Source organism: Thunnus thynnus, chromosome 9 (genome assembly GCF_963924715.1).
Source record: "Thunnus thynnus chromosome 9, fThuThy2.1, whole genome shotgun sequence".
In the NCBI taxonomy this organism is placed as follows: domain Eukaryota; kingdom Metazoa; phylum Chordata; class Actinopteri; order Scombriformes; family Scombridae; genus Thunnus; species Thunnus thynnus.
In genome coordinates this window covers 17,586,781-17,601,019 of record NC_089525.1, presented here as the reverse complement: position 1 = coordinate 17,601,019, position 14,239 = coordinate 17,586,781, and the positions used below count along the sequence as shown (strand labels likewise).

General features: G+C 38.6%; 4 protein-coding genes across 7 annotated transcripts; all 4 read left to right on the top strand.

Moving 5' to 3' along the window:
• The first annotated feature begins 1,108 nt into the window (after positions 1-1,108).
• Positions 1,109-3,189, top strand: LOC137188770 (endonuclease domain-containing 1 protein-like). Of its 2 annotated transcripts, XM_067598372.1 has the most exons (3): positions 1,109-1,357; positions 1,475-1,774; positions 2,389-3,189. In XM_067598372.1, the coding sequence occupies exons 2-3, from the start codon at positions 1,484-1,486 to the stop codon at positions 2,992-2,994; spliced, it is 897 nt and encodes a 298-aa protein (XP_067454473.1). In that variant the 5' UTR covers positions 1,109-1,357; positions 1,475-1,483; the 3' UTR covers positions 2,995-3,189. The 2 variants fall into 2 exon arrangements, with proteins under 2 accessions (XP_067454473.1, XP_067454474.1); XM_067598373.1 differs by lacking the exon at positions 1,109-1,357 and having other exon boundaries at positions 1,367-1,774.
• Positions 3,190-4,716: 1,527 nt separating this feature from the next.
• On the top strand, positions 4,717-14,235 carry LOC137189450 (endonuclease domain-containing 1 protein-like). 3 transcript variants are annotated; one of them, XM_067599327.1, is made up of 3 exons: positions 4,717-4,911; positions 5,029-5,328; positions 13,410-14,235. In XM_067599327.1, exons 2-3 carry the CDS (start codon positions 5,038-5,040, stop codon positions 14,025-14,027), a joined length of 909 nt encoding a protein of 302 aa, XP_067455428.1. In that variant the 5' UTR covers positions 4,717-4,911; positions 5,029-5,037; the 3' UTR covers positions 14,028-14,235. The 3 variants fall into 3 exon arrangements, with proteins under 3 accessions (XP_067455428.1, XP_067455429.1, XP_067455430.1); XM_067599328.1 differs by lacking the exons at positions 4,717-4,911; positions 5,029-5,328 and adding exons at positions 11,947-12,019; positions 12,137-12,436; XM_067599329.1 differs by lacking the exons at positions 4,717-4,911; positions 5,029-5,328 and adding an exon at positions 12,046-12,436.
• On the top strand, positions 5,862-6,743 carry LOC137188849 (uncharacterized). Its single transcript, XM_067598429.1, has one exon. The coding sequence runs from the start codon at positions 5,862-5,864 to the stop codon at positions 6,546-6,548; it is 687 nt and encodes a 228-aa protein (XP_067454530.1). The 3' UTR covers positions 6,549-6,743.
• Positions 8,218-10,349, top strand: LOC137189452 (endonuclease domain-containing 1 protein-like). The gene is made up of 3 exons (XM_067599330.1): positions 8,218-8,465; positions 8,583-8,882; positions 9,497-10,349. The coding sequence occupies exons 2-3, from the start codon at positions 8,592-8,594 to the stop codon at positions 10,100-10,102; spliced, it is 897 nt and encodes a 298-aa protein (XP_067455431.1). The 5' UTR covers positions 8,218-8,465; positions 8,583-8,591; the 3' UTR covers positions 10,103-10,349.
• Positions 14,236-14,239: the final 4 nt, after the last annotated feature.

The window sequence follows — 14,239 nt, the reverse complement described above, 5'->3', positions numbered from 1 at the left end:
CAAGCACTTAGCACAGCAGCAAGGAAGAACTCCCCTTTAACAGGAAGAAACCTCAAGCAGAACCAGGCTCTAGGTGGGCGAGAAAGAGCGCCAGAGACAGAAGTGTCATCATACTTAAAGTCCTTATCTCTTATCCAGAGTTACTTTGTAGACTCCCTCTCTATTTAAAATGTTGTCTCATGTTCATTTAAAGTTAATGTTTCTGATGAAAATGACTCGGCAAAATCAATATTTTCCCCTTTTGTCAGTGTCATATTAAAATGTGTTCATTAAGCCAGTGATTTTCCAATGAACTAAAATTGAAATTGATTAAATAAAGACCATTCTGTTGAATTTCAATGTTTTTTTCCCTCAATATAACCAAAAATAAAGCATACAAAATCATTGGTTTTAACATAAGTGAATTATTGAAAACATAAAAACATACATTTAATTTAATTTAAATTAATTTAATAATAAATAAGAACAAGTTTGTACATACAGATGAGAAAAACCTCAAATTAAATGGCTGAACGTCTGAGTTTGAGTTTTATTTCTCCTCTTATAGAGAAATTACATGAGCAACTGCAAACTTTGAACATGTGTTTACTCAAGAAGAATTATTTACATGTCTCTTTGTTTTACACTAAAGAACTAAAGAAATAAAGCAAAGAAAGTTAGAAAGAATTACATGTTTCCTGTATTTCTGCACTTTCAAGCTGTCAAGTAAAGGTTATATCACACAAAAAAAGAACAGTGTTTCACCTCTGAGCACACCCATCACTGATAGTTGAGGCTGTATTAATTTCACCACTGTAACTCACTGCAGTGAGGTGAGAAGTTGAACCACTGGAGGTCAATAAAAACAACATATTCACCTGCAGTTTAACTCAACTCTACATCTCATCCTCATAGAGAGTGTTTACATCAGTGCAGTAATACAAGCATCTACCAGACTTTCATCACCTGCAATATATTAAGGTTTTCTACCAAAATCAATGCATAGATTGTCCTCACCAATATCTGGCTTTAGTTGGCTAGTTTCCATGGTTTTCTACTATTTTGCAGACTATATTGTTTACTGTGGTAAGTTCAATAAATAAAACATTTGTTTGAGTGTATCTCTTGCATGGACTCCCTTCTTGTTACACTTTTTGTAGCCCTCTCTGAGAAAAAAAATGCAGAAGTGAAGAGTGGAGTCTGGACCCAGTTTGTCACTTTGTCATGTGGTGGTTTGTGGGCTGATACAAGAAATATTACCCCACCCACCTCAAGACCTGAACAGAGAGTTTCTAAGAAAAGCTGCAAGGAGGTTTTATAGTCTGGGACTGGATACACAGCTACAAATTCACATTCTCGCTTGGAGGAAAAGATCTTGGTAAGTTTGTCTTAGAGGAGTTCTTGAGCAAAGTCTGAGTTAATTGTCTGCTAATGAACATCTCTTTCTTCAGCACAGGTGTATAATACACATCTGTCCTGCTTATCTGTTGTGCAGGAAAGGAAGATGCTGCAATTCTCTATGGGAGCTCTGCTTCTTCTTCCACTCTGGTTTGGTGGACTGGTCATTGGAGAGATCAGCAAAGACTTCTCTCAGTGCCTTGATTTCTTCTATAAGAGAACTCCACCACAGGGTATCACTGCAGCTGGATATGATCCAATATGCCAGCGCTACAAAAACCAGTACCGCTTTGCCAGCCTGTATCAGCGTCAGCATCGTGCACCTTTATACTCTGCGTACATACTCAGTCCTGCAGATGGCAAACGACCCGATGTCAGCGGGATGTATGAACCACAGGTAAGTAACACGATGTGGTGCAACAACTCTGTTGAATTAGACTTTGTCAGATATGATGTGTTTAAACATGATTATATTCTGTAATTATATAGATTTATAGGGAAAAACTAGTGTCCTGACAAAGCTCTTTCTTGATTGTGGTAATTCTACAATAAATTATCTCTACCTTTGGTCCACTGTTTTTCTATCAATGCATTATTGTTTAAAGGTAGAGTTAAATGTAGTAACTCACAAGATTTCACAAAAATATCTTTTTATTTGTTCTAAATTCTACATTCTCATGTAGATCTAATGAACGTTTGTGTTTATGTGTTAAGGCAACAAGACCAGATGTAACACGGAGTGATATTTAATTGAAGTGTCATTGTAGCTGGTGTGGTGCATATGAGGTTTTTGCCTTTAACTTTAAACAGAAGCAGAAGTGGCTTCTTACTAACTGTAAGAAGAGCAATGCTATCACACATATTATCATCACAGAGAAAAGGGAATTTGCATTTCATCAGTTTATTTTTCATTTTTATTTCACAAACTACATGAGTGGGTCAGTCACACACCCATTCACAAAGTATAAATACACCCAAAAAGTGACATCTCCTTCTCTCTTGGTTATTAAGTTGGCATTTTCCCGTGCCAGCCCGGAGATGAAATCTTTCTTCATCCCCGCCGACCAGAATGTGATTGAGAGCCAGGCAGTGCGTCAGGACTATAAGTACTCCAACTACACCAAAGGCCATCTCAATCCCAGCATGCACCGGAAGACAAAAGAAGACCGTGAAGCCACCTTCACCCTCACAAACATTGTTCCTCAGCGGGCAGGCTCCAACTCTGGCCCCTGGAATTCACTGGAAAATGATATGTTAAGAAAATTCAAGGCCTTCTGCAGAGGGCCTATGTACGTGATCACTGGGGTCCTGCCTTATGAGTCTGGAGCTCACTGGATCAATAAGAGGGTGTCTGTTCCTGAGTACATGTGGTCTGCTTACTGCTGCCCATCTTACAATGACAACCTTCCTGAGTCTATGCAGCCATTTTTCCCCACATACGCAGCAGTGGGGAGAAATGACCGCAACAGCGGAGAGGAGATTGTGCCAGTTAATCCCAGGGCGAAGGCCTTTGTGCGGGGCTATGATGTGAGGCGGATGTCTTTAGAGACCCTGGAGAGTATCCTCACACAAAGGCTGGCCATGTCCATCAGTCTGTTTGATGGACAGTGTCAGTAACAAAGATCAAAGCTTTAGATTCTTACTGAAATCATGTGTTAACATCCCTCCTGCCTGGCCAGACTCAAGAAGTCTGAGCCAGAGTCTTTGTCCCCTGTTCTTCATAAACCCCCCTCTTTGTAATACTGAATGATTGTTTGATTAACCAGAATATGATAGTGTCTCATGATGGTTTGAAATAAATTTTTCCGATGATTATGGTTTTTTTAAATAAATGTTTTCCCCTCTTTTCAGTGTCATCTTTAAACATGTCCACTAATGATTTTCAAATAAAACAAATGAAATGGGTGAAACAAACAAAACACCAAGCTGTCAGTTATGTTTTCAGAAAAAATAACATGAGTTATCACAAGTTCATTATTGATAACATAGAAATGTACATTTTATTGAGCATCATAAATAAATACTAACTTTGTTCATACAAATTCAATTAAATTCAGTTGTTTTTATATAGCGCCAAATCAAAACATAAGTTATCTCAGGGCACTGTTCACATAGAGTAGGTCTAGACCGTACTCTTTATTTTACAGAGACCCAACATTCCCCCATGAGCAAGCACTTAGCACAGCAGCAAGGAAGAACTCCCCTTTAACAGGAAGAAACCTCAAGCAGAACCAGGCTCTAGGTGGGCGAGAAAGAGCGCCAGAGACAGAAGTGTCATCATACTTAAAGTCCTTATCTCTTATCCAGAGTTACTTTGTAGACTCCCTCTCTATTTAAAATGTTGTCTCATGTTCATTTAAAGTTAATGTTTCTGATGAAAATGACTCGGCAAAATCAATATTTTCCCCTTTTGTCAGTGTCATATTAAAATGTGTTCATTAAGCCAGTGATTTTCCAATGAACTAAAATTGAAATTGATTAAATAAAGACCATTCTGTTGAATTTCAATGTTTTTTTCCCTCAATATAACCAAAAATAAAGCATACAAAATCATTGGTTTTAACATAAGTGAATTATTGAAAACATAAAAACATACATTTAATTTCATTTAAATTAATTTAATAATAAATAAGAACAAGTTTGTACATACAGATGAGAAAAACCTCAAATTAAATGGCTGAACGTCTGAGTTTGAGTTTTATTTCTCCTCTTATAGAGAAATTACATGAGCAACTGCAAACTTTGAACATGTGTTTACTCAAGAAGAATTATTTACATGTGTGTCTGTCTCTTTGTTTTACACTAAAGAACTAAAGAAGTAAAGCAAAGAAAGTTAGAAAGAATTACATGTTTCCTGTATTTCTGCACTTTCAAGCTGTCAAGTAAAGGTTATATCACACAAAAAAAGAACAGTGTTTCACCTCTGAGCACACCCATCACTGATAGTTGTGGCTGTTTTAACTTCACCACTGTAGCTCACTGCAGTGAGGTGAGAAGTTGAACCACTGGAGGTCAATAAAAACAACATATTTACCTGCAGTTTAACTCAACTCTACATCTCATCCTCATAGAGAGTGTTTACATCAGTGCAGTAATACAAGCATCTACCAGACTTTCGTCACCTGCAATATGTTAAGGTTTTCTACCAAAATCAATGCATAGATTGTCCTCACCAATATCTGGCTTTAGTTGGCTAGTTTCCATGGTTTTCTACTATTTTGCAGACTATATTGTTTACTGTGGTAAGTTCAATAAATAAAACATTTGTTTGGGTGTATCTCTTGCATGGACTCCCTTCTTGTTACACTTTTTGTAGCCCTCTCTGAGAAAAAAAATGCAGAAGTGAAGAGTGGAGTCTGGACCCGGTTTGTCACTTTGTCATGTGGTGGTTTGTGGGCTGATACAAGAAATATTACCCCACCCACCTCAAGACTTGAACAGAGAGTTTCTAAGAAAAGCTGCAAGGAGGTTTTATAGTCTGGGACTTGATACACAGCTACAAATTCACATTCTCGCTTGGAGGAAAAGATCTTGGTAAGTTTGTCTTAGAGGAGTTCTTGAGCAAAGTCTGAGTTAATTGTCTGCTAATGAACATCTCTTTCTTCAGCACAGGTGTATAATACACATCTGTCCTGCTTATCTGTTGTGCAGGAAAGGAAGATGCTGCAATTCTCTATGGGAGCTCTGCTTCTTCTTCCACTCTGGTTTGGTGGACTGGCCATTGGAGAGATCAGCAAAGACTTCTCCCAGTGTCTTGATTTCTTCTATAAGAGAACTCCACCACAGGGTATCACTGCAGCTGGATATGATCCAATATGCCAGCGCTACAAAAACCAGTACCGCTTTGCCAGCCTGTATCAGCGTCAGCATCGTGCACCTTTATACTCTGCGTACAAACTCAGTCCTGCAGATGGCAAACGACCCGATGTCAGCTGGATGTATGAACCACAGGTAAGTAACACGATGTGGTGCAACAACTCTGTTGAATTAGACTTTGTCAGATATGACGTGTTTAAACATGATTATATTCTGTAATTATATAGATTTATAGGGAAAAACTAGTGTCCTGACAAAGCTCTTTCTTGATTGTGGTAATTCTACAATAAATTATCTCTACCTTTGGTCCACTGTTTTTCTATCAATGCATTATTGTTTAAATGTAGAGTTAAATGTAGTAACTCACAAGATTTCACAAAAATATCCTTTTATTTGTTCTAAATTCTACATTCTCATGTAGATCTAATGAACATTTGTGTTTACGTGTTAAGGCAACAAGACCAGATGTAACACGGAGTGATATTTAATTGAAGTGTCATTGTAGCTGGTGTGGTGCATATGAGGTTTTTGCCTTTAACTTTAAACAGAAGCAGAAGTGGCTTCTTACTAACTGTAAGAAGAGCAATGCTATCACACATATTATCATCACAGAGAAAAGGGAATTTACATTTCATCAGTTTATTTTTCATTTTTATTTCACAAACTACATGAGTGGGTCAGTCACACACCCATTCACAAAGTATAAATACACCCAAAAAGTGACATCTCCTTCTCTCTTGGTTATTAAGTTGGCATTTTCCCGTGCCAGCCCGGAGATGAAATCTTTCTTCATCCCCCCCGACCAGAATGTGATTGAGAGCCAGGCAGTGCCTCAGGACTATAAGTACTCCAGCTACACCAAAGGCCATCTCAATCCCAGCATGCACCAGAAGACAAAAGAAGACCGTGAGGCCACCTTCACCCTCACAAACATTGTTCCTCAGCAGGCAGGCTCCAACTCTGGCCCCTGGAATATACTGGAAAATGATATGTTAAGAAAATTCAAGGCCTTCTGCAGAGGGCCTATGTACGTGATCACTGGGGTCATGCCTTATGAGTCTGGAGCTCACTGGATCAATAAGAGGGTGTCTGTTCCTGAGTACATGTGGTCTGCTTACTGCTGCCCATCTTACAATGACAATCTTCCTGAGTCTATGCAGCCATTTTTCCCCACATACGCAGCAGTGGGGAGAAATGACCGCAACAGCGGAGAGGAGATTGTGCCAGTTAATCCCAGGGTGAAGGCCTGTGTGCGTGGCTATGATGTGAGGCGGATGTCTTTAGGGACCCTGGAGAGTATCCTCACACAAAGGCTGGCCATGTCCATCAGTCTGTTTGATGGACAGTGTCAGTAACAAAGATCAAAGCTTTAGATTCTTACTGAAATCATGTGTTAACATCCCTCCTGCCTGGCCAGACTCAAGAAGTCTGAGCCAGAGTCTTTGTCCCCTGTTCTTCATAAACCCCCCTCTTTGTAATACTGAATGATTGTTTGATTAACCAGAATATGACAGTGTCTCATGATGATTTGAAATAAATTTTTCCGATGATTATGGTTTTTTTAAATAAATGTTTTCCCCTCTTTTCAGTGTCATCTTTAAACATGTCCACTAATGATTTTCAAATAAAACAAATGAAATGGGTGAAACAAACAAAACACCAAGTTGTCAGTTATGTTTTCAGAAAAAATAACATGAGTTATCACAAGTTCATTATTGATAACATAGAAATGTACATTTTATTGAGCATCATAAATAAATACTAACTTTGTTCATACAAATTCAATTAAATTCAGTTTTATTTATATAGCGCCAAATCAAAACATAAGTTATCTCAGGGCACTTTTCACATAGAGTAGGTCTAGACCATACTCTTTATTTTACAGAGACCCAACATTCCCCCATGAGCAAGCACTTAGCACAGCAGCAAGGAAGAACTCCCCTTTAACAGGAAGAAACCTCAAGCAGAACCGGGCTCTAGGTGGGCGAGAAAGAGCGCCAGAGACAGAAGTGTCATCATACTTAAAGTCCTTATCTCTTATCCAGAGTTACTTTGTAGACTCCCTCTCTATTTAAAATGTTGTCTCATGTTCATTTAAAGTTAATGTTTCTGATGAAAATGATTCGGCAAAATCAATATTTTCCCCTTTTGTCAGTGTCGTATTAAAATGTGTTCATTAAGCCAGTGATTTTCCAATGAACTAAAATTGAAATTGATTAAATAAAGACCATTCTGTTGAATTTCAATGTTTTTTTCCCTCAATATAACCAAAAATAAAGCATACAAAATCATTGGTTTTAACATAAGTGAATTATTGAAAACATAAAAACATACATTTAATTTAATTTAAATTAATTTAATAATAAATAAGAACAAGTTTGTACATACAGACGAGAAAAACCTCAAATTAAATGGCTGAACGTCTGAGTTTGAGTTTTATTTCTCCTCTTATAGAGAAATTACATGAACAACTGCAAACTTTGAACATGTGTTTACTCAAGAAGAATTATTTACATGTGTGTCTGTCTCTTTGTTTTACACTAAAGAACTAAAGAAGTAAAGCAAAGAAAGTTAGAAAGAATTACATGTTTCCTGTATTTCTGCACTTTCAAGCTGTCAAGTAAAGGTTATATCACAAAAAAAAAGAACAGTGTTTCACCTCTGAGCACACCCATCACTGATAGTTGTGGCTGTTTTAACTTCACCACTGTAGCTCACTGCAGTGAGGTGAGAAGTTGAACCACTGGAGGTCAGTAAAAACAACATATTCACCTGCAGTTTAACTCAACTCTACATCTCATCCTCATAGAGAGTGTTTACATCAGTGCAGTAATACAAGCATCTACCAGACTTTCATCACCTGCAATATGTTAAGGTTTTCTACCAAAATCAATGCATAGATTGTCCTCACCAATATCTGGCTTTAGTTGGCTAGTTTCCATGGTTTTCTACTATTTTGCAGACTATATTGTTTACTGTGGTAAGTTCAATAAATAAAACATTTGTTTGGGTGTATCTCTTGCATGGACTCCCTTCTTGTTACACTTTTTGTAGCCCTCTCTGAGAAAAAAAATGCAGAAGTGAAGAGTGGAGTCTGGACCCGGTTTGTCACTTTGTCATGTGGTGGTTTGTGGGCTGATACAAGAAATATTACCCCACCCACCTCAAGACCTGAACAGAGAGTTTCTAAGAAAAGCTGCAAGGAGGTTTTATAGTCTGGGACTGGATACACAGCTACAAATTCACATTCTCGCTTGGAGGAAAAGATCTTGGTAAGTTTGTCTTAGAGGAGTTCTTGAGCAAAGTCTGAGTTAATTGTCTGCTAATGAACATCTCTTTCTTCAGCACAGGTGTATAATACACATCTGTCCTGCTTATCTGTTGTGCAGGAAAGGAAGATGCTGCAATTCTCTATGGGAGCTCTGCTTCTTCTTCCACTCTGGTTTGGTGGACTGGTCATTGGAGAGATCAGCAAAGACTTCTCTCAGTGCCTTGATTTCTTCTATAAGAGAACTCCACCACAGGGTATCACTGCAGCTGGATATGATCCAATATGCCAGCGCTACAAAAACCGGTACCGCTTTGCCAGCCTGTATCAGCGTCAGCATCGTGCACCTTTATACTCTGCGTACATACTCAGTCCTGCAGATGGCAAACGACCCGATGTCAGCGGGATGTATGAACCACAGGTAAGTAACACGATGTGATGCAACAACTCTGTTGAATTAGACTTTGTCAGATATGATGTGTTTAAACATGATTATATTCTGTAATTATATAGATTTATAGGGAAAAACTAGTGTCCTGACAAAGCTCTTTCTTGATTGTGGTAATTCTACAATAAATTATCTCTACCTTTGGTCCACTGTTTTTCTATCAATGCATTATTGTTTAAAGGTAGAGTTAAATGTAGTAACTCACAAGATTTCACAAAAATATCTTTTTATTTGTTCTAAATTCTACATTCTCATGTAGATCTAATGAACGTTTGTGTTTATGTGTTAAGGCAACAAGACCAGATGTAACACGGAGTGATATTTAATTGAAGTGTCATTGTAGCTGGTGTGGTGCATATGAGGTTTTTGCCTTTAACTTTAAACAGAAGCAGAAGTGGCTTCTTACTAACTGTAAGAAGAGCAATGCTATCACACATATTATCATCACAGAGAAAAGGGAATTTGCATTTCATCAGTTTATTTTTCATTTTTATTTCACAAACTACATGAGTGGGTCAGTCACACACCCATTCACAAAGTATAAATACACCCAAAAAGTGACATCTCCTTCTCTCTTTGTTATTAAGTTGGCATTTTCCCGTGCCAGCCCGGAGATGAAATCTTTCTTCATCCCCCCCGACCAGAATGTGATTGAGAGCCAGGCAGTGCTTCAGGACTATAAGTACTCCAACTACACCAAAGGCCATCTCAATCCCAGCATGCACCAGAAGACAAAAGAAGACCGTGTGGCCACCTTCACCCTCACAAACATTGTTCCTCAGTGGGCAGGCTCCAACTCTGGCCCCTGGAATATACTGGAAAATGATATGTTAAGAAAATTCAAGGCCTTCTGCAGAGGGCCTATGTACGTGATCACTGGGGTCCTGCCTTATGAGTCTGGAGCTCACTGGATCAATAAGAGGGTGTCTGTTCCTGAGTACATGTGGTCTGCTTACTGCTGCCCATCTTACAATGACAACCTTCCTGAGTCTATGCAGCCATTTTTCCCCACATACGCAGCAGTGGGGAGAAATGACCGCAACAGCGGAGAGGAGATTGTGCCAGTTAATCCCAGGGCGAAGGCCTTTGTGCGGGGCTATGATGTGAGGCGGATGTCTTTAGAGACCCTGGAGAGTATCCTCGCACAAAGGCTGGCCATGTCCATCAGTCTGTTTGATGGACAGTGTCAGTAACAAAGATCAAAGCTTTAGATTCTTACTGAAATCATGTGTTAACATCCCTCCTGCCTGGCCAGACTCAAGAAGTCTGAGCCAGAGTCTTTGTCCCCTGTTCTTCATAAACCCCCCTCTTTGTAATACTGAATGATTGTTTGATTAACCAGAATATGATAGTGTCTCATGATGGTTTGAAATAAATTTTTCCGATGATTATGGTTTTTTTAAATAAATGTTTTCCCCTCTTTTCAGTGTCATCTTTAAACATGTTCACTAATGATTTTCAAATAAACAAATGAAATGGGTGAAACAAACAAAACACCAAGCTGTCAGTTATGTTTTCAGAAAAAATAACATGAGTTATCACAAGTTCATTATTGATAACATAGAAATGTACATTTTATTGAGCATCATAAATAAATACTAACTTTGTTCATACAAATTCAATTAAATTCAGTTGTTTTTATATAGCGCCAAATCAAAACATAAGTTATCTCAGGGCACTTTTCACATAGAGTAGGTCTAGACCATACTCTTTATTTTACAGAGACCCAACATTCCCCCATGAGCAAGCACTTAGCACAGCAGCAAGGAAGAACTCCCCTTTAACAGGAAGAAACCTCAAGCAGAACCGGGCTCTAGGTGGGCGAGAAAGAGCGCCAGAGACAGAAGTGTCATCAGACTTAAAGTCCTTATCTCTTATCCCGAGTTACTTTGTAGACTACCTCTCTATTTAAAATGTTGTCTCATGTTCATTTAAAGTTAATGTTTCTGATGAAAATGATTCGGCAAAATCAATATTTTCCCCTTTTGTCAGTGTCGTATTAAAATGTGTTCATTAAGCCAGTGATTTTCCAATGAACTAAAATTGAAATTGATTAAATAAAGACCATTCTGTTGAATTTCAATGTTTTTTTTCCCTCAATATGACCAAAAATAAAGCATACAAAATCATTGGTTTTAACATAAGTGAATTATTGAAAACATAAAAACATACATTTAATTTCATTTAAATTAATTTAATAATAAATAAGAACAAGTTTGTACATACAGATGAGAAAAACCTCAAATTAAATGGCTGAACATCTGAGTTTGAGTTTTATTTCTCCTCTTATAGAGAAATTACATGAACAACTGCAAACTTTGAACATGTGTTTACTCAAGAAGAATTATTTACATGTGTGTCTGTCTCTTTGTTTTACACTAAAGAACTAAAGAAGTAAAGCAAAGAAAGTTAGAAAGAATTACATGTTTCCTGTATTTCTGCACTTTCAAGCTGTCAAGTAAAGGTTATATCACACAAAAAAAGAACAGTGTTTCACCTCTGAGCACACCCATCACTGATAGTTGAGGCTGTATTAACTCCACCACTGTACCTCACTGCAGTGAGGTGAGAAGTTGAACCACTGGAGGTCAGTAAAAACAACATATTCACCTGCAGTTTAACTCAACTCTACATCTCATCCTCATAGAGAGTGTTTACATCAGTGCAGTAATACAAGCATCTACCAGACTTTCGTCACCTGCAATATATTAAGGTTTTCTACTAAAATCAATGCATAGATTGTCCTCACCAATATCTGGCTTTAGTTGGCTAGTTTCCATGGTTTTCTGTTATTTTGCAGACTATATTGTTTACTGTGGTAAGTTCAATAAATAAAACATTTGTTTGGGTGTATCTCTTGCATGGACTCCCTTCTTGTTACACTTTTTGTAGCCCTCTCTGAGAAAAAAAATGCAGAAGTGAAGAGTGGAGTCTGGACCCGGTTTGTCACTTTGTCATGTGGTGGTTTGTGGGCTGATACAAGAAATATTACCCCACCCACCTCAAGACTTGAACAGAGAGTTTCTAAGAAAAGCTGCAAGGAGGTTTTATAGTCTGGGACTGGATACACAGCTACAAATTCACATTCTCGCTTGGAGGAAAAGATCTTGGTAAGTTTGTCTTAGAGGAGTTCTTGAGCAAAGTCTGAGTTAATTGTCTGCTAATGAACATCTCTTTCTTCAGCACAGGTGTATAATACACATCTGTCCTGCTTATCTGTTGTGCAGGAAAGGAAGATGCTGCAATTCTCTATGGGAGCTCTGCTTCTTCTTCCACTCTGGTTTGGTGGACTGGCCATTGGAGAGATCAGCAAAGACTTCTCCCAGTGTCTTGATTTCTTCTATAAGAGAACTCCACCACAGGGTATCACTGCAGCTGGATATGATCCAATATGCCAGCGCTACAAAAACCGGTACCGCTTTGCCAGCCTGTATCAGCGTAAGCATCGTGCACCTTTATACTCTGCTTACAAACTCAGTCCTGCAGATGGCAAACGACCCGATGTCAGCGGGATGTATGAACCACAGGTAAGTAACACGATGTGGTGCAACAACTCTGTTGAATTAGACTTTGTCAGATATGACGTGTTTGAACATGATTATATTCTGTAATTATATAGATTTATAGGGAAAAACTAGTGTCCTGACAAAGGAAAAGTAAAGCAAAGCTCTTATGAGCATTGAATGATCAGCCATTTCCTTAAAAGACTGACAGCACAGTGGGGCTGTGTCAGACATAATGTGTTAATTTACATACTGAGATTACAGGTGAGAGAATTTGAACAACACTTTTTGTTGATATGGAGATTCTGCAACCCACATTCTTAAGTTTCACTGCAAATTTTTTCTATTGTTCTACTATTGTGGAGTTAAGTGCGTCCACATGAATTGGAAAATCTCATGGATAAATGAAAACACAGCATTTGCATGAAGATCTACTAGTTTTTTTTGTGTTTGATTGATTGATTGATTGAGTTTATTGTCCACCTCAGTGGAAATTTGTCTTTGACTTCTCCCAAAGTGCAGCAAAATAAATACACGACGTATACAACATTTAAAACATACAAAATATACAACATGTAATAGCGCAAAATGGGCAGGTAGCAGCAGGTAGGTTATATAAACTGTGTTTTGTTTGGTAGGTTATATACTAACTGAGATCAGATCTTAAAATAACAAGTGTTTAGGTGGTGATCGTGGACGTGACAGAGAACTCTTGCAGTTCCTGCTCAATACTTTTAGTCTCATTGTGGTCAATGTGTGAGTTCGTGCAAGTTTTTGCAAACACATTGAAGCGGAAGCAGCCTGTCTCAAACTCTGCTGTCATACATGTTATTCTTTTCTCAGAAAAAAATAGCATTTTACATTTTATCTCTGAGTCAGTCACACATCACAGCAGACAAACACTCACAGTTCAACTCAACAATAAGGATAAATAAGCAGCAAAACACTCTACATACTCTAAAAAAGTGATATCTTGTCCTCTCTCTCTGTCATTAAGCTGGAGTCTCGCACAGCCGATCCAAATATGAAGCCTTTTCCGATCCCACAACCCCTCTACTGGAAAGTGAAGGTGAGCCAGGCGGTGTTTGCGGACTACAAAGACTCTGGCTACACCAGAGGCCATCTCAATCCCAGCATGCACCAGAGGACAATGGATGACCGTACAGCCACCTTCACCTTGACAAACATTGTCCCTCAGCGGAACGGCTCCAACGCAGGCACCTGGAATTCACTGGAGAGGGAGGTGCTAAGAAGAAAGGCCTTCTGCAGAGGGCAGATGTACGTGATCACCGGGACCATGCCTTATAGGTCTGGAGCTCACCGGATCAATGAGAGGGTGTCTGTTCCTGAGTACATGTGGTCAGCTTACTGCTGCCCTTCTTACAGATCTGACCTTCCTGGGTACATGAAACCATTTTTCCCCACATATGCTGCAGTCGGGAGAAATGACCGTAACAGTGGAGAGGAAATTGTGCCAGTGGATCCCAATGTGAATGCTGAGAAGCAGGGCTATGATGTGAGGCGGATGTCCCTGGAGACCCTAGAGGGTATCCTAATCACACGGCTAAGAATGCCTGTCAGTCTGTTTAAGGGGCACTGTAAGAACAAAGAATGACACTCTTATAAGTGTGCAGTAGTCATTAAATACAGCACATCCTTTATTTCTTCATTACTGAATGAATATTTGACTAAAAGGCTGTCTTGTCTTGTGTCTGTTTAAAGTGTTTGTTATATGTCTAATGAGTACGATCTTCCAAAAATCATTTTTCAGTGTCATTTTGCAACCCCATAATTTTCCAATAAAACAAGACTAAAGCGGGAGGAGAG